Raw genomic sequence first — 20,220 nt, 5'->3', positions numbered from 1 at the left:
ATTCCATGTTTCCTCTCTTCAGATATAGTTGCCAAGAAAATAACTAAGTCATTTAAAGCAAATAGATGGGTTTTCATTAAGACAAAGGAAAACTTATTCTTTATAAATTGAGGTGAGGGCAACAGTTACTACCACACAACTTAAAATGAGAAATACTAAAAGCCAAGAACTCTATCAATAACATACAGACCTTATTCGTTTAATTTTACTGGGCCCTAAAACTCAATGAATATATTTCCCTTATTATACCAGTCAATTAGCCTTTAAGGGATTAATGTTCACTAATAATCACTTCATGAGGCATCCACAAGGCTTAGAGAAGGCGACCACTTAGAGTATACTCCTCTCTCCTACACATACTCTGAAATTCCCTGACTACAGTCTGTTTCAGTGGCTGTGTGAACCTCTTTCCCAAGTTCAAGTTCCTAAGGGTAGATGATGCAGGTTTATGCATAACTCTAGCCTCAAAAGTGGTTGAAGGACAACTATTTGCTGAGGATGTGGATGAAACTTGGATGTGCAAGTTGTAGTGTCACAGGTATGTCCCCAGACCCCTTAAAGTGAGAAAAAGAGCTGAGAGTAGGGCAAGAAGGCGGTGGGAAGGGCCTAGGAGCTGGGGACTGACTGGGCTCTGCTTTCCCTGTGCTGAAATTTCCTGGTGCAGAACTCTGAGTCCAACAACTCTAAGTTCTAACCTGGCTTTCTAGTCTCAGCTTCCTGTAAGAAACTAAAGTGCAACATGCAGAAGTGGGTGGGTTGGCATGTGAGAGGGCGGAGGGATATCTTGTGAGTAAAGGTTGCCCAGCTTGGACTGGGCAGCGTAAAGAGAAACCTCACTCAGGAGATGATATGTAGGTCTCCATTTTACTGATGCCACAGCCCCTGTGTAGAAGCTGAATGACTACTAAGTAGCCCTAACATCTTTATGATGATTTTGGCATCTAACTGTTAAGTCAATTTGCAATGACCTGATGCTTGCACAAAACTTACCACATTATTAGGTTTTTCTAAACAATGATATAATCTATAACTGTTCAGAAAAAAATTCTTGAAAATAACTGGGATTACCATTGAACTAGAAACCAAGAGATAACGTGAATGTCTTTTCCCCCTCCTCCTAAACAGTTTTGTTTTGGTCTAGATCACAAGGAGCTATTTGCTAAAACCAATATCAAATGTAGTTTCAGAATATTAGAATGACAACATGTCTTCTTGGGAGACTATTAGAAATAAATAGTAACAAATGCCTTATAGCATTTAAAGTTGTGACCAGCTCTTTGCTATAGGAGCATAAAAGAGATCACATCTTCTCAGAGCTACAGAATTTTTTTTTAAAGATTGACACCTGAGCTAACAACTGTTGCCAATCTTCTTTTTTTTCTTTTTTTTCTTTCCCTTCTTCTTCTCCCTAAATCCCCCCCCCCCCCACCAGTACATAATTGTATATTCTAGTTGTGAGTGCCTCTGGTTATGTTATGTGGGACATCACCTCAGCATGGCCTGATGAGCGGTGCCATGTCCACGCCCAGGATCCGAACCTGCGAAACCCTGGGCCAGAAGCAGACCACGGGAACTCAACCGCTCAGCCATGGGCCGGCCCATCAGAGCTACAGATTTAATCAAAACAAAGAGTTGATTTCCTGGCCATGATAATGGCAGTATGAACATTTCAGACTGTCAACAAAAGTCAAATAAATGGTCAGAATTTGATTTTAAAAAGGAAAATTCCCAAAGATCCTCTATCATACTCATTTTATGCAGAAAGGCGCTAAGGTTAAGAAGGGTGTGTAACTTTCTCGAGGTCTCAGAGCTGGTTAGTGGCAGAGATCCTCAGGTCTCTCTCCTACTTTCACTAGAGCAGTGCATCTGGTTAAATTTCAGTCTGAACTGGCAGTTTGAGTCCAGACCTACAAATAATGCCAGAACTTGCTCCCTACACACAAAGCAGGGACTCAGACTAACTCAGAATATTTAGAGCCTCATAGAGCCCATCTTAAGGGATATGAACCATCACACCTACGTCTTAACAATCCTATTGTTCCTTTGCCAGGAATCAATGTTCTTTTCTTCCTTAAGTAATTTGGATAATTGTACCTTATAAAACTCAGTCTGAATTAATCCTTCTAAATTTTAAAGCATTTCAGTGATTTACTTTTGGCTTTTGAAAACACAAACTTTACTTATCAGATCATTATTATAAAGTGTTGATATTTTAGCAGCTGAGACACAAGATCAAATATCTGCCAGTTTAACGGGAGCACAGGGTGATATTTGCCTACTTTAAAGATTACTTATCTATACAGGCATGGAGCCCAAACCAGAGATAGTCTCTACTTGGTGAATAGATTCAAGAAGTTTCCTAAATAATGAAACTTCAAATGAATTATATCCATAACTTGACAGTAATATGAAGAAATTGCAAGCTTTCTGTAACTGGAAAAAAAACCCTTAGACTTGTAAATAAGAACTAATATTTTATGCCAAAAAAGAATGATTGGATATTTTTTATAATACCTTTATTCACATACTTTAAAATTTGCCCTTTTAAAGTGTACAGTTCATTCGAGGCCCACCCAGTGGCATAGTGGTTAAATTCGCATTAGCAGCCCAGAGTTCGTAGGTTCAGATCCCGCTTATCAAGCCAGGCTGTGGCAGGTGTCTCACATATAAAACAGAGGAAGATGGGCACAGATGTCAGCTCAGGGCCAATCTTCCTCAGCAAAAAGAGGAGGATTGGTGGTGGATATTAGCTCAGGGTTAATCTTCCTCAAAAAAAAAAAGTGTACAATTCAGTAATTTTTAGTATATTCATAGAGTTGTGCAACCATTAGCACTATATAATTTTATAACATTTTCATCATGTCCAAAAGAAACTCCATACTCATTACTAGCCCCTGGCAACCACTAATTTACTTTCTATCTACATGGATTTTCCTGTTCTGGATATTTCATAGAAATAAAATTGTACAATATATGGCTTTTTGTATCTGGCTTTTCTCACTTTGAATACTGTTTCCAAGGTTCACCTATGATGTAGCACGCATCAGTACCCATTCTTCATCACAGCAGAAAAATATTCCATTGTGTGGATATACTATAATTTATCCATTTATCTGTTGACGGACATTTGGGTTCTACTTTATGGCTATTATAAGTAATGTTACTATGAACACTCATGTACAAGTTTTTTTGTGTGGACATATGTTTTCAATTCTCTTTGGATATATACCTAGGAGTAGAATTGCCATTCACATGGTAACTCTTTTAACTTTTAAGGATCTGTCAGACTGGTTTTCAAAGTGGCTGACCCCTTTCACCTTCTCACCAGCAGTGCATAGGGGTTCTGATTTCTCCACATCCTGGCTAACATTTGTTATTATTTATCTTATTTTATTATAACCACCCTACTAAGTGTGAAGTGTAGTTTTGACTTGGTTCTCTAATGAACAATGATGTTGAAGACATTTTTATGTGGTCGTTGACCATTTGTACGTCCTTTTTCAAACAAATATCTATTTTCAAATCTGTGTACACTGAACAACGCCCCCTCAAAGAAGTCCAAGTTCTCATCTGTGACTTGTGAATATGTTACATTGTAGGCCAAAGAGACTTCATAGATGTGGTTAAGTCAAGGATCTTGAGAGAGGGAGATGATCCTGGATTATCTGGGTGAGTCAAATGTCATCACAGAAGTCCTTATAAGGAGGAGGCAGCAGAGTTACAGTCAGAAAAGCGATCTAATGACAGAAGCAAAAGTTGGCCTGATGATCTTTGAAGATGGAGAAAAGGGTTATGAGCTCAAAAATTCAGGTGGCCTTAAGAAGACGGGAAAAGCAAGGAAATAGATTCTTCCATAGATCCTCTGGAGCTGATTTGAGTTTATTTTAGTGAGTCTGATTTTAGATTTCTGACTTCCAGGACTATAAAATGATAAATTTGTGTTATTTTGAGCCACTAAGTTTGCAGTAATACGTTACAGCAGCAATAGGAACCTAATACAAATCCTGTGCTGATGATTTTTTAATTAGGTTATTTGTCTTTTTATTATTAAGTTGTAAAAGTTCTTTATATATTCTGGATACAAGTCCCTTATCAGATATGTTATTGAAAATATTTTCTCCCATTCTGTGGGTTTTTTTTTTTTTAACTTTCTTAATGGTGTCTTTTGAAGCACAAAAGTTTTTATTTATTTATTTATTTGTGAGGAAGACTGGCCTTGAGCTAACATCTGTTGCCAATCTTCCTCTTTTTGCTTGAGGAAGATTGTCGTTGAGCTAATATCTGTGTCAATCTTCCTCTGTTTTACGTGGGATGCCGCCACTTGACAAGTGGTGCCACTGAAGTGGAGCAGGTGAAGTTAACCACTACACCACTGGGCCAGCCCCAAAAGTGTTTTACTTTGATGAGGTCTAATTTCTCTTTTTCTTTTGTTGCTTTGGGTATCATATTAAAAAACAACTGTCTAATCCGAGGTCACAAAGATTTACTCCTATGTTTTCTTCTAAAAGTTTTATAGTTGTAGCTCTTACATTTAGGTCTATGATCCACATTGAGTTAATTTTTGTATATGGTATGAAGCAGGGGCCCAACTTAATTCTGTTGCATGTGGATATCCAGACGTCTTGGCACAATTTGTTTTAAACAAAAAAAGCGCACGTTTGCCATAAAGTCATTTCATTTAACCCATAGAAGAATTTTTCTGATTAGATTACATAACAGTTGACCAAAATAGGAAAAGCGTTGGAGATGTCTTTCCAGCTATGAAAGGCTGCACGTGGGTGCCTGGTGTTCTACCAGATGCATAGCTGAAATTATTCTTGTTTAGAAATTTTTCTATGTAGTTCTAAATTGTTATGAACTTGTTATTATCAGTCACCATGGAACCACTTGATAAGTGATTTTTTTCTTGTCTAAGCAGTTTATCAACACATTCAGGGCTGATAATATTGATAGAGGAAATCAAAGGGCAGAGGGCTATTCCGTCTTACTTCTTTTCATTCTTGTGGGCAGAGATGGATGGGAATAATCCATCAGAATAAGTCCACTGAGATCCCAACCGTACTTCTTTCTAAGGAGGGAGCTGGGTAATTTGTGCTGGATAATGAAGTTTCCCTTCTCATAAAGATCTTCTTGTTCAGGGCAACAGGTGGGCTTAATGTGCTTCTTTAGCCTCAGAACAATAATGAAAGAATTTCACTTAGCTTTGAAGACGCCAAGAGTCCTGCCTTTGAATGGAAAATTTAGCATTATCAGAGTCTTTTGGTGCAAAAATCAGTTGGGTTACAGTGGAAATTGACAGGTTGAACTTGGTGACTCACAAAGTTTTCATTTGCCATCATCCAAACGCAGGCAAGTTTAATGTGGAGAGGTACTCTAAGAATTTAGCAATCTCTTATGCCATTTCACTTACTGGAAATCTGTTATTTCTTTAAACAATCTAGAACCCAAGTGGGTCTTGGACATAAGTTTCAGACTGTGCTGCTTGGAAGTTGCTCCCTTTCCTCTGCTTAGCACTTTTCATTTGCACAGAAAAATTGTAAGTTTAAGTTTGTCTTCTCCATTTCCAAGTTATCTGATGTCTTCAGCTCCTGATGATCAACAATCTTTTTTCTTCTTTCTTTTCCTTCTTTTTGTCCCTTTTCTTCCCCTTCCTCTCTCTCTTTCTCTTCATGTTCTTATTTTAAAATCACTAGTGAGTTAACAGATATAAATTAATAAAAAAGCAAAGGAGTGAATTGCCAAATGACAGTCAAAAGGACAACGTCGTAGTTTATACACAGGGGTTTTGTTCTTGAAACATTTGTCCTTGACCTCTCAACTTTGGTCAGTATAGCCAAAATTCAGTATAATCAATATTATTCTTGTTTGAAATCAGCGTGTATGTTGTCTCGGCTTTTACACGGGCAAAGCCAATCTTACCTGTAAACAGACAGAGGAGGAACAAAGGAAGCAATGGATTTAAAGAAAACTTGCTTTTTTTCTTCTTGTCTGAGTAGAAAGATTGTGCCGAGGGCTAAGAGATTAAATTGTGTCACTTGTCAGGAAATTGGCAAGCAGCCATCTTTTCTGCCTGCCACTACATGCTGCTTTTGTGCTGTGGATGGGTTTAATAAAGGCACTGTTGTGTAAAATGTCATTGCTGCATCGCCAAGCGGAGGCTGTCATGTGATAGCTCTTCCCAGGATGACAGATCAATATTGGTCCTAAGCAATTCGGGGACTTGAAGCCACACAGAGGGCATTTTTATGGTTCAGATACAAAAGTAGAAATAAAAATCATTCTTCAAAGCATGGAAATATATCTATTTTGCTCTGGGACACAACCTAATGTTCTTACTTTAAAGATAGGTAATGCTATCAGATTTTAATGACTACTTCCACAAGAAACAATACAAATGACTGGTAACATTTTTCAAAAGTTCAATCTTACTGTTAATCAAATAAATGCAAAACAAGGAAATAGACCATTGTCTGCCTTGGCAAACAGCCCAAAATTATATACGTGCAAGCTCATGCAATGGTGAAAACATGATCATAAAACAGGCCCTCTCCAACAGTGTTGGTGGAAGTAAGATTTTGTACAATCTTTCTGGAAAGAAATTTAGCAATATGTATCAAAATTCTTTAAAATGTTTATACTTTTTGGTTCAGAAACTCTACTACTAGAAATATATGTGAAGGAAATTGTGAGAAACAAGATCAACAATGTTTTTCAAGAGATTGCCAGTTATTTAAAATGCTGAGAAACCGAAAATAACCGAAACTCCTAACAATGAAAATAGTAAATATATTATTAAATAACAATTAAAATATTTGAAGAGGTTTTTTAATGATATAAGGAAAGGTTTATGAAATAAGGTTATGTGAAATTAAACAAATCTAAATATTACATAGAGTATAATCTAAACTAAATAAAAAAAAGTAGCAAAAAAAAAATACCAGAAATAAATGTACAAAAAATGTTAATAGTTATGGACTCTATTTAGCATAAAATTCAATATGTTGTGTTTTGTTTAGGTTTTGTCTACTTTTCTGCATTTTATATATTTTCCACAAAGGACAATTATCATATCCATAAACACACATATACAAGGAATTATATTTAAAAAGAGGTTGTACAGGAAGAAGATTAGGACATTGGTCCAGAGAAATTCATCTAAAACATCATATGCTCTCTTGCCTTGACTCTTAGCCTTCATCTCACATTTTCCCAAAGCTTCTGGCTCTCTCCCTCACTGCAGCTCAGATTCACATCTCCAGCCATCACATGTACCAACATATCTCAGCTAGTCCCTGTCTCTGCTGTCCCTCCCCTTGTGGGACTGGTTTCTTCCTTATTTCTGATCTTGGTCCACATCTTGTTTCTGACTGTTTTTTCTCCCCTCAGGGTCCAGCATTCCATCGTGTCCATATTTGCGGGGGATTTTTTAATTTAAACTTTTTTTTTTTTTTGAGGAAGATTAGCCCTGAGCTAACATCTGCTGCCAATCCTCCTCTTTTTGCTGAGGAAAACTGGCCCTGAGCTAATATCAGTGCCCATCTTCCTCTACTTTATATGTGGGATGCCTGCCACAGCATGGCTTGACAAGTAGTGCGTAGGTCTGCATCCGGGATCCAAACCTGTGAACCCGGGGCCGCCGAAGCAGAATGTGCAAACTTAACCGCTACACCACCAGGCTAGACCTCCATACTTGTTTTTTATTGCTGTGTGATAAATTATCACAAATTTTGCAGTTTAAAATAACATATATTTATGATCTCAGAGGTTCAGTGGTTCAGGAGTCTGGGCACAGCTTAGTGGAGTCCCCTACTCTGGATCCCACAAGGCTGCAATCAAAGTGCTATCTGGACTGCATTCCTTGTGGGAGCCTGGGGTTCTCTTCCAGTCTTATGTGGCTATTGGTAGAATTCGGCTGTATGACTGACATATCCCATCTTGCTAGCTATAGGCTGGGGACTGCTCTCAGCTCCTAGAGGCTGCCCTCGGATACTTGCCATGTGCCCCCCTCCACAGGTCTTCTCACAACATGAAAGTTTGCTTCATCTAGGCCAGCAGGATAATCTCTGCTTTCAAAGTGCTCGCTGGATTATGTCAGGCCAACACAGGCTAATCTCCCTTTTGATAAACTCAGAGTCAACTGATTAGGGACTTTAATTACATCTTTGAAATCTCTTTCGCCATAGTGAGTAATATTATCATGAGACAGACAGACCATCATACTCATAGGTCAGGCCCGCACTCAAAGGAAAGGGATTATGCAAAGATGTGGGTCATTGCAGGTCATCTTAGAATTGTGTCTACCATAACTGTCACTTCCTGGCTGTCACAGACTTATGGCTCAAGTTCAGCACTCTGTTAAACGGCTCGCTCTCCAGACTAAGTTGTGTCGAGGGCTTTGAATTTTACCCAGCTCCTTCACACTGACTGTTTCATTTAATCCTTATCACAGTCTCCTGAGAAACATGCTCTCACCTCCAATTTACCAGTGAGGGAACTGGAGCACAGAGAGCATTAAAAAAAAGCACAAAGTCACAGAGCTAGAAAGTAGAACTTGAAACCCAGGTCCTCTGACACCAAATAGTATGCTCTTTTTTCCTACATCTCTCTTCTGGGGCAACCACCGAGACAAGAGCCCAGTTTTGAGTTTGATCTAATTAGGGAGAAAGTCACCTCTCACCTCATCTGTGTCTTAAGCCTGCACACTCACTTTATATTGGGGGTGATGGAGCACACACAGGAAGGTTTTTCATAATGAACTCAGAATTCCAAGAATGATGTATGTATTAGTGGTGTGCTATTGCTCTTTAGAAAATTACCAAAAATTTCACAAATAAAACAACACCCATTTATTAGCTCATTATGTAGGTCAGAAGTCTGCCACGGTATGTCTGGAATCTCTGCTCAGGTTCTTAACAAGGCTAAAATCCAGATGTTGGCCAAGCTGCATTCTCATCTGGAGGTTCAGGGTCTTCTTCCAAGCTCTTGCAGTCGTAGGACGGAGATTCCCGCTTCCTTGTTGGCTGTCAGCTGGAGGCTTCTGCTCTTAGAAGCCATCCTCATTTCTCCTCACATGGCCCCCTCCATCTTCAAACCAGGAAAAGTGTCAAGTACTTCACACATTTTAAGTCTCTTTTCTTCTTCTGCCACCAGCCAGAGAAAACTCTACACTTTTAGGGCTTATATGATTAGATCAGGCTCACCTGAATAGTCTCCCTCTCTTAAGGTCAGCTATACCATAGAACATAACGTAATCACAGGACTGATATCTCATCAGAGGCAAAGATTCAATGGATTAGGCTGTGGAATTCTGGGGAGTGACATTTTTAGAATGATGCTTACCATAGTATATCTTTCAAGTGTTTTTTTTTTTTTTTTCTTTCTGCTGTATAACTTAGAACATAGAGACATGGATGAACATTGGACCTACAACCACCTAGGTTCAAATTTGGCTCCAGGATTTTGTCCACCATCAGGACAATCTTGTGCAAGTTACTTAACCTCTCAGTTTCTCGATTTTCTTATCTGAAAACAGAGAGTAATAAAAGTATGGATCTCATAGAGTTCTTGTATACTTTAAATGAGTTAATGTGCCAGAAAAGGACTTGGCAAATTGAAGCACTATGTTGGTCTTTGCTATTGTTACTATTGGTCTGATTATTATATATCAACTAAAGTAGAGTCCAGATTACTACTCTCCTTGGAGCAGACCTATCACCTCACTTTTCTGGGCCTCAGCTTCTCTGTAAATTTTGGTATTAGTTAATTGTCAAAATATAATTTATAAAGTAAAGGATACAAAAAAAATTTTAAGAGTCTCTAACCCACAGGAAGGACCAAAGAATTTGTCATGTAAAAGAACACTATGTTTAGTTTGTGGGCTTATTTTCTAAGTGAGAGAAACAGCAGATTCAGTTCACTGTAGTATAAACTTGAGAATAGAAACATAGACCTTTTTCAGTACTATACCTGTTTACAAATGGGCTTTAATTCCATGTTATCACCAAGAGGAAAAGGAGTTTGAACAGATAGGAACAGGAAGCTTAGGGAAGGATATAGAGGAAGAAAGGAGACTGAAGGAAAGGAGGAAGGGATGAGAATAAAGGGAATAGAACACCATAGAGAGAAAGGAAAAGGAACGGAGGTGACAGCAGAGGAACGATTACTGAGAGGTAAAGAGAGTAGGTAAGGAAAGGGGAGAAACAGTGCTAAAATTTACTGAGCACCTCCTATACGCCTGGCATAGTTGGGGTTTAGGTTATCTACCTACCTACCTACCTACCAATTTTAGCACAATGCCCACACACAATAAAAGCTCAATAAACGTTACCTCTCATTATGATTATTCTCTTTACAACTATTGAATGATGCTTCCAGCACAGCAGAACTTCCTTTTATCTCCCTATGTATGAGATTGCCACTCATGCTTGCAGGCAAAGAATGGTGGCACTCTCAGAGACGCCACTTTTCATTCTTAATTGTAGGTTAAGCATGTACAAAAAGTCTGTTTTATCTCACACGCAGAGCCAGAATTTGGCTAAGAGGTGGATGTTTCCATACTTCTAGGTAGAGAGTGGTACAAAATGATGATTGTGGCCCACCAATTTCTGAATTATCCTCTAACAACTCTATTTTAAAACTTTTAAAACGGAGCTTCTCCAGGGTTCAATATTAGCAAACCCAGTCCCCACCATGACTCACAAAATTACACAGCATCTATTTCAGATCCCTCACTCTGCAGTCTGGATAGTTCCTCCCTCAGAAATTAATTCAGTCAATTCAGCTTGAAAATTCTATTGTCAAAAAGCATGTGTTTCCTGTGGGAGTGTACTCATTTCTTTTCTTCTTGATAGGAGATGCAGATGTACCTGAAAAAAATTGAGATTCTCCTCCACAAGCGGCCAAGATGCAGCTGTCAAAAGTAATCACTGCATCAGAACAATTGGATGGGGAACAAAAAGTGTCCTTGGTTGCTTTATAAGAAACACAGTACACTAACTTATTTATGCTTAATGAAAAGTAGACTGAGGAAGGTCTATGAAGTTTACATTTCTGCCACTTAGGTCACAGTCTTCAACGTGGCTCCATGCAAGCTAAGGTCATTCCTACCTACAGGATTTTGTGTGTGTTACCCTCCTTCGCTCTAATCATTAATTCACCCTCCTTTCTCTTCTCATTTTATTCATTCATTCATTCAAAAACTCACTCATTCATTCAGCAAGAATTTATTGATCCATGTCTATATGTAACTACTTGGCCTGAGGGCATTTAAAATCTAGTAGAGGCACTAAAATAACATTAGGACCCATTTTTCTCCCCTGGGAAATCTCTCCTGATTGTTCCAATCTGCGATGCGTTTTAATTAGTGTTTTGATGTCTGATAGAATTTTATATCATTGACTGAGTGCCCCACACGGGTGACTCTTATTTCCCCAAACAAGCTTTAGTTCTTTAAAGAGAAGGGTCCTGGTTCAAACCACTACTACTCTACCCTGAGCAACATCTGGTTCCACTCCACCTACTTAATCTCACTTTGGGTTCTTCAGCCAAGTCAAGTTGGTTTCCCTCCTTGTTGGGACAACTTGCATTTTCTCCCTCGGTGTTCTCATTCAGATTTCTGAGGTTAGTGAAATCTTAATTATTTTTTTAAGAACCAGACTGGAATCTTCTTATGAAATAGTCTTTTATATTCTTTCTGTCCAAACTCCTACAGAAATTCCTTATAAGTAGTTGCTGAATTCATGAATACACAGTGTCTATAACATTGCATTAATTCCTAATACTACTTACAATATACTGTTTTCTACACATTTTATTATTTGCTCATCAGCTCATGGTATTCTTCTTTCCAATCAGACTGAAGGTCCCATGGAACAAAAGATATATCTGTATCCCCTCCTTACGGTGTTTGGTCCATTGCTGAATGCGGTAGTTATTCACAAACACAAATTAAGTACTAGTTAAAATTCAATGAGTAATAAGGGATCCAGAAAGTCATTATAGAAAGCTTGCTTTGACAGCTTTCTCTTTCAACTACAGAACTTTTGTAGCATTATTATTCTCCAAAGGTACAAACGTGTCTCATTGATGTGGCATATTTATTTTCCAAATAATTCTAGTATTTCAGATCTTTACCTGAGTCTGCCATCCTCTGCTGCAGCACCTCCCGGTATAATCTTCGTAATAAATATGCCAGGGTCATCTCCGATGTGGGGATTATCTGTCCCTCCAGCAATACTGAATCCCAGGCCAGAATTCCCCTGTAGAAACAATAAGCAGATATTAAATGATGTGGCTGTCACCTAAACCTAGCTCCCCTTGCACTCTGTGTTATCGTCTTACTACTCAAAGGGAAATCAGAGGATAACAGTCTTGTATGCAAAGCTAGAAAGCGCACTGTCAGCAGACAAAGGAAGGTCAGGGAAAACACTCAAGTTAGTCCCTGCATCGCAAGAATTCAAAGGGCCTTACATTTTTGCTTATTTAAAGGGCCTTATATTTTTGTTTTTAAGAAATGCTTCCCTTATACGGCAATTAAAATGATCATTATGAAGTAGGAAATAAAAGGTTACACATTATGTAATATGAAAAAATGCAAAAAAATCATTAGTGTAAATTGCAAAAATTATACATACATATGAAAAAGAATGGAAGAAGACAAGTTACATGAAAAATGTTTTATTTGGTAGAGTAGTGACATTTGGATGTTTTCCTTTTGTGATTACCAGTATTATTGTTCTAACATAGTTTATCCATCAAACAAGCGTGTTCCTATCTAATAAGGAATTTTGGCTTCAGAAGGCAGGGCTCCTTCTGGAGTCATAACAAATGTGAGATACTTTTTAGTAATAAATAGGTTTTAATTTCCAGTAGATAGAGACAAGGAATATATTACTGCCACAGCATGTAAATTTGAATAGTTTATATTCTAACAAAGCTTTCATACTTATGCCTACAAATATAGTAATTGACATCCAATGTACATATAACCTTCTAATATGTAAAACATAATTAAAAGTCTCCCCCAAATTCACAAACCACCTTACTTAACATATTTCTTATAATCTCTTTTAATCTCTATCTTCTCTTTTAATCTCTATCTCCATGGCTATATTATTTTTCTATATTATGTTCCGATTTTTTTCCAATTCACGTTGTATTTTAAGCCGTTTCCATACAGCTAGGTAATCTTTATAATTATCCATTTTAAATCACTAAATATTTCATCAAGGTCATGTACCATCATTTATTTAACCAGTCCCCTGTCATTGGATATTTAATTTCTGCATATATGCTAACAAATATAGCGCACTAAATTTATGATTACTTGATTAAGTTCTGCTCTTGGATAAAAAGAAATGAGGACTAAGAATTTAGTAGTTAATCCAGAAAAATTAATTAGGGCACTCAATTAGTCAGAAAAGTTCAATGTCAAGGTAAGATCAGCTGTAACTTGACAGTTATACCACTGCAAATGTCAAGGTAATGTTTAGCAATTTTTTATTGAATGAATTAATAAAACTCTGAATTCCAGAAGGTTGTTTTCATAATTGTATTTTATATTTATATTGAAAGGTTCAAATTAGTAATTCAAACACGGCAACTAAAATCCCATGTTTTTATATTTCTGACATCTGTCTACTTCTGCTTATTCACTGAAAAACTCCAATGTTCCTTGGACAGAGATATTTCTTAGTAGCAGGCATGTAATCATGAATTTATTTAATATTTATTAAACACCAGCCCCGTGCCTGGCACTGGACTAAGTCCTGAAGCTACAGCAGTGAATATGTCAGTTTATGAGGCATATGAAGGGAAAATACAGAGTGCAGGAGTAGCTGACGGGAGAACCAAACATAGGGAATTTTCCTGAAGGTGAATAGCAGTTAATTACTTTTAAGGAGGTCAGGGTGGGAGCTGGGGAGGAGGACAGAACGTTCCAGGCAGAAGGAAGAACATATGTAAAATCCCTGAGGTAAGAAAGGGTATGCCAGGTCCAAAAAACAGACAGTAAGCCTGGAATAAAGACAGCAAGAAGAATTGAACAAGATGAGACTTTACCGTGAGGTTCTTCACAGCAGAGTATATGTGAATCCATTTTTAGGTTTAAGTAGCTATTAACAACTGATGATGGTATCAGTATTGGATGATCATCTCCTATGTGACTGTCTTGAAGCTAAGGCTACGGGGATTAAGACTGGATAATTTCTGCCTTCATGGAATTCAAGGCAGAGCAGAAAAGGCAGTGAGAGTCTGGCTTCTGGGATCAGTACATTTTCATTGTATAATCTCAACTACATTGTCATGTAAATAGCCACCAAGACAGCAGTTAGGTGATTTATGAGACAGTTTCTCTACGATCTAGGGGTTTTGGAAGAAAAAGATGGGAAGATGAGTGTTTTCAGTGTAACTTGGGTCTGGCTCCAAGAACATCAACTGGAGTTTATTGGTCTTACTAGAGTTGGCACCTCAGGGATAATAATTTCTTGATGAATGGAGGCAGGGAAGGAGGCAAGCAGAGACCGGGAGATGCTTAAATGCTTTCTCCTGGGTATCAGTATTGTTGCAAAGGGCACACTAAACTTTGCCTTTTAAGAAAGATATTCATAATCTAGCCCTTATCCTTATCTCCTTTATTTCTAGTTTTACACTTTCACTCCCAGGAAGACTGAACTGAACTGCTGGCTCTTTCCTGCACAATCCTGTACTATAACTTTCCTTTATACATATATATATATATGTCAATATACAATCCTTCCCAGCACTATAACTCATCTCTTGGCCTTTACTCAAGCTGTTTTCTCTATCAGAAACTTTCCATCTTTCCTTTGACTGGCTCAATTCTTCCAGTTTTCTAAGATAGGGTTCAGATGGCATCTGCTCCAGGAAATATTAAATGATCACCCCAACTCCACTTCTCTGGGTAAGCCATTCCTCTTTTGAGTTTTTGTAGATTTCCATGCCTATCTATGTCAAGCACTGTGCTATTTTGAAGTTATAGATTTATGAGTCTATCTTTCCTTCAAACTGAACTTGTAGAAGGCAGGAACTCTGCAGTATTCATCTTTACTTCTTGGTACCTTGTCTAACATGTAGAATTTTTCAGTAAATATTTGATGAATGAATGAACAAACAAACAGACTTACTGAAAACTTCAAGCTCTAAAGGGAAGACTCAGAAAGGAGACAATAAAAGTTGACAGTGTGTTAAGGAATATAATATAGCAGTAGAAACCATTTTTTCTGTGTGGCTACAAGAATAAAAATAGAAGGCCCAGGTACTCAAATTGTGGCTTAGCTGAAGAATGATGAGACAGAACTGTCCACACTGGGGATAGACTGCTTTGGAAGGGAGGGAGAGCCCTTCTCTTAATGGGCATCTAGCTAGTCACTGGACATGAGAGGTCCAAGTATCTATTAAGAGGTTAAACTGGATGACTTTAAAGGATTCTTCTGGATCTCTGGCTAGATCTGTAGGAAAACTGCTCTTGCCGACAGAGAAAAAGGAATGCTCTGGAAAGCTTTACAGGGGGAAATAGACCACTGTCACATTTTTAAAACTTATTCTATGAATCAATAGATGTTTGAAGTACTAGCTTTGATGACAACCTAGCAACATTTAACCATTTTTTTTGGAATTGACTCTAATAAGGAGAATACAGTGGCTCTGGCATTTACTAATATACATTCCCCTACCATCAAATCCACTCTGAGGAAAAGAATGAATGGATCTGGGAATCCACAATGAAAAGAGGTAGATAGAGACAGAGTATAACCGGACCTGTGTTTCTGGTCCCAAGAACTCCCAAAAGCTTTTGTGTTTCACTTAAAACCAGTCTGCCAGCTGGGCCTGGCCAGTTACCATAGTTCTTTAGAAGAAGTTGATGTGAATTCAGCTAAGGAAATTATTCAAAGTGCTTTCCCATCTCCCCTTATTGTTCTCTCCCAGCCTTCCCTTTCAAGCTTTTGCTACTAGCCAGCAGCATTCGGAGGAGAGAGGGACAGATAAAAAGCAGCAGTGAAATTACTGCCTGCTGTTCTCCGTGCCTGAATCACTCTAGTCCCCTGACAGTTTTCCCAGAGCCAGCTAGCTGCAGGGGCAGACCCTAGAACCGCTCTTCTCTGAGCAGCAATCTCTCCATGTGACACCGTTAGATCCTGAAAATTGTGACTAATTAACCGAGTGTTGATACTTGACCCAGTCAATGGAAACTGCGAGGTGCCATGCTGGTGAGGGCAGCCCCTGTGCAGGGTTCTGCGTGGGCTGCTGTTCCGTTGTAGTTGGGCAGATTCCATGACTGATGAATGACTGGAATGGACCATTTTTCCCCCTGGTTCCCAATCCTTCACGTTTGCTGACTTTCCCTCAGGAGCACAAGCCCATTGCCTGGCCAAATGGAACTTCCTCTTTCATGTACTACACTCCATCTCCTCTTAGAAAAAGAATAAGCAAAAAAGGAAAGGCACTTTACCATCTAATTAATGGTTGCAAATATAAATACAATATCCTCAGGAAAGCTCCTTTTTCATTAAAAGTTTATTCTCCAAATGAAAACTACCCCAAAATGGGGTTACAAAAAAGAAAAGGAAAATAAAGTCATATTATAATCATATGCATTTATTGAATGTTCTATCAACAAAGAATTCCTTTGATTTTTAGAAGTCAAGTTTCTACTTTAAAATGCTGTTTGATCTGTTAATTCATTTCTAGGAAGTTATATTAAAGAAATAATCAGAGATGTGTTCAAAGATTTGTGTTCTTGGGCCGACCTGGTGGCGCAGCTGTTAAATGCGCACGTTCCGCTTTGGCGGCCTGGGGTTCGCCGGTTTGGATCCCGGGTGCTGACATGGTGCCGCTTGGCACGCCACGCTGTGGTAGGCGTCCCACGTATAAAAGTAGAGGAAGATGAGCATGGATGTTAGCTCAGGGCCAGTCTTCCTCGGTAAAAAGAGGAGGATTGGCAGCAGTTATCTCAGGGCTAATCTTCCTCAAAAAAAAAAAAGACGTGTTCAAAGCTTCATTGCAGTATTATGTTTCTAATGTTAAAAAGAAAACAAAAAACAACTCACAGCCAGAAACAAATATCCAAACAATGGAGAAATGGTCAAAAATACTATGGTACATCTATCTGAATATGAGAATATTTTGGAACCATTAAAATTGTAGTGACATTTAATGACAATGGAAAATGTTCGCTATATAAATGTGAAAGGAAAAAAGCATATGATGTTTTAATTACAGGATGATCATCACTAAAAATATTCAAAGAAAATGACTTCTTTTTAACAAAAAGAATTATTAATTACTAATCAGTAATAGTAAAATAGCTTAAGTAATAATTCAAACTACTTAAGAGGGAGACTTTTTTTTAAATCATTAAAATAGTAAAAATATCCTCAAGGGAACTAACATTTATTTCATATTTATTCTATAATAAGCACTGAGCTAGGATTCTGATAATCCCCTATCTAGTAGATAGTATTTTTCCCTTTTCACATATTAAAAAACAAAAAACAAAAACAAATGAAAAACTCTGAGGCTGAGAAGAGTGAAGTAACTTACCTAAAGCCATTAAGGAAGTAAATAGTGGATTTCAGATTCAAACCAGATTTTTCAGTTTCCAAATACCATTTTCTTTCTATTATATCATATTGCCTCTTCTGAATTAAAAAAATAATTTGATGGTAGGAAAATAATAAAAATGATAATAACAATGAATCTTTTTTTTAAAGTGTCTAAACCACTCCTATCAGTATCATTAAAATATTCAAAAAATTTCTAATGGAAAAGCATGATCTTGGGCTTTCACACCCAGATTTGAGCACCAGCTCTACCCTTGCTAGCTGTTTGACACTAGGCAAATTTCTTAACTTTGAGTCTAGTTTCCTCATCTGTAAAATGAAGATAATAGTATCTACTTCACAGAATTGTTAGAAAGATGAAAGCAAATGGTAAATGCACTAGGAGAGTGCCAAGCACAGACCCTGGTACATTGGTGATGATCAGTCAATGTTAGTTCATTTCCTTTGGCTTGACACATAGCATCGTTAAAAGGGTCCTTTCAAGCACGAGGACAATAAGGGAGAAAAGAAGTCAGAAAATGCATTCTTTCATTCATGCCTTCATTTATTCATCCCACAAGTATTTGTTGATGAATTTTAACCTACACTTTTATTGTGTTATTTCTCTTGCCAAAGATAATTTAGCTAGAAATTCTGAAGGTGGCGGGAGGGAGGGTTACGACTGCAGTATTGAAAATTATTAAGTCAATAAAAGCTAAAGTTAGACTCAAACAATGTCTTTTGACTTTTCACCCATATCTTGTTTCGATAAACAGTGAAATTTTATATATTCTCTTACAAACCCTAAGATTCCTGTGCACTCCCCTCATTCCAGGAGGATCTGTGCTTCTTTCACTCCCTGCCAAGAATCATCAGTTCACAAGTTTATCCTCTACATATCTGCTTCAACAAAGACATCTGTTATTTTTATTTAATATAATTTCTACTACAAAATAATATATATGTTGTTTTCAAATATATAATTATACCTTAGCCTCTAATCTTTAAATTTCTGATATGCACCTAGATTGAAAATTAGTAGTGCACAACCTCACCATTGACCAACAAATAGAATAGTGAACAACATAGGTAGGTAGAATGAAGATACAAAAAGAAAGACACAATCAATGCAGATAATAGCAAATTAAAATAAAGAACTTTGTAGGCTACATGCCAGGAGAAAAATATCACTTGATAGAAAGATCCATTAGTTGGCAAGTAATCTTCTAAATTGTCCTGAAAGTAATTTTATTTTAGGCAGTAAATCTGGAATGGCACAGATAATAATAAAAAAAAATACCTTTTTCATAGATACTACCTGTTGAAATCATTCAGTCTTTCTCACACCCACCTTGTATAATATACATCAACATCAAAAGATGAATGGCCCAGGCCTATTATTAGGATATAAAGATATGAGTGTAACAGACATTTCTAACTACTGTTGCTTACAGTTAACAAAAAAAATTGTACCCCTCAAATTTTCCTTTTCCCTTTTTTTTTTTTTACATACTGTCTAACAATCCATGTATCTTTGAATAAACTTCTCAGCCCAGGAATAAGAAATGCCTGTTTTCACTTAATTACATCTTCTAGGAGTTGCATTTAGGATATCCCGTAGTTTGTTTTATTAAATTGTATTTTTCTGGAAGCTGCCATGTAGAGAAGCCATCAGGAGATTTGCATTTGGGGATTGGTAACTGTCTAGAGGAAAGTGTTTTAAGGGGATGGGGGACGGTGAAGAGGAAGCAGTTTCAGCAAGCAGGTGGAAAGAAATGCCAGATTACAGTAGAACAAAGAACTCATGAGAAGTAAAATGGTGATATAGTGGGGGTAGATTACTGTTTTTGTGAAAGAGTTCTGTTCTTAGGGGAGATATGTCGTAGTACCTGATGACAATGAACAGGGCATGGAAGATTTTAGAGGGTGGCAGGGAGGGCAAACATGTCTGTGGGCTAAGGAGAAGTCCCTGGAAAGGGAGATTGAAGGTACAGACGAGAATGAGAGTACAGAAGAAATAAAATTCTGAAGGAGGAGGAGTGAAAGTAGGGTCTACAGTCCAGATTCTTTGAGTCCTACCATGGGTATTGGTTAAATAAATGTGGTATAGCCATACCAAGGAATACAATGGTATTATGAGATGAAAAGATCTTTACTGTACATCTTTAGGTAAAGAAAATAGAATACAATATAGAATTTAAATTGTGATCTCACTTTGTAATATATATGCATAGAAAAAAATTTGGAAGTATCTTCACCAATGTGATAATATTCTTCATGGTTATCTGAATTATAGATCTTTTTCTTTCACCATTTTGAACAAATCCATCTCTACATTTTCCTTGTAAATATATCTTACCATAAATTCACACATACACATATTATGCTTGTAAAATTTGTCTAACAAAAGACTAAATGAAAGTTTGCCTTTGAGATAGCATAACTCAGCCTTGGGTGGGGAGAGGAATGCCTTTTTAACTTTACCAGGTCCATTTTGTTTCAACCCTATAGATAAAGTGATAGTGTTATTTTAAGGTGGAAGAAGTTATAGGATCATTTTAAGGTAGAGAAGAAGGAAGCTGAAGGAGTTCTTGACTGATGACATGTTTTTGCTCTATACATTTAGATGCCAGGACATCAAAGGGAAAAGTCTAGAATGAAT

At 37.5% G+C, this 20,220-nt stretch overlaps 1 protein-coding gene across 47 annotated transcripts in view; it reads right to left on the bottom strand.

Annotated features, from left to right (window-relative positions):
- DLG2 (discs large MAGUK scaffold protein 2) overlaps positions 1-20,220 on the bottom strand; it is a 1,837,299-nt gene that overhangs the window by 537,569 nt on the left and 1,279,510 nt on the right. For all 47 annotated transcript variants that reach the window (XR_011441029.1, XR_011441028.1, XM_023646512.2 and 44 more), the window contains one exon: positions 12,133-12,257. Coding sequence is in view for 45 of the 47 variants with exons in the window: in XM_023646512.2 (XP_023502280.2) it covers positions 12,133-12,257 (125 nt within the window). In the remaining 2 variants the exon portion in view is untranslated. The remainder of the gene's footprint in view (positions 1-12,132; positions 12,258-20,220) is intronic.

The sequence above is a fragment of the Equus caballus genome, chromosome 7 (genome assembly GCF_041296265.1).
Source record: "Equus caballus isolate H_3958 breed thoroughbred chromosome 7, TB-T2T, whole genome shotgun sequence".
Classification (NCBI taxonomy): domain Eukaryota; kingdom Metazoa; phylum Chordata; class Mammalia; order Perissodactyla; family Equidae; genus Equus; species Equus caballus.
This window is presented reverse-complemented; position numbering and strand designations above follow the sequence as displayed.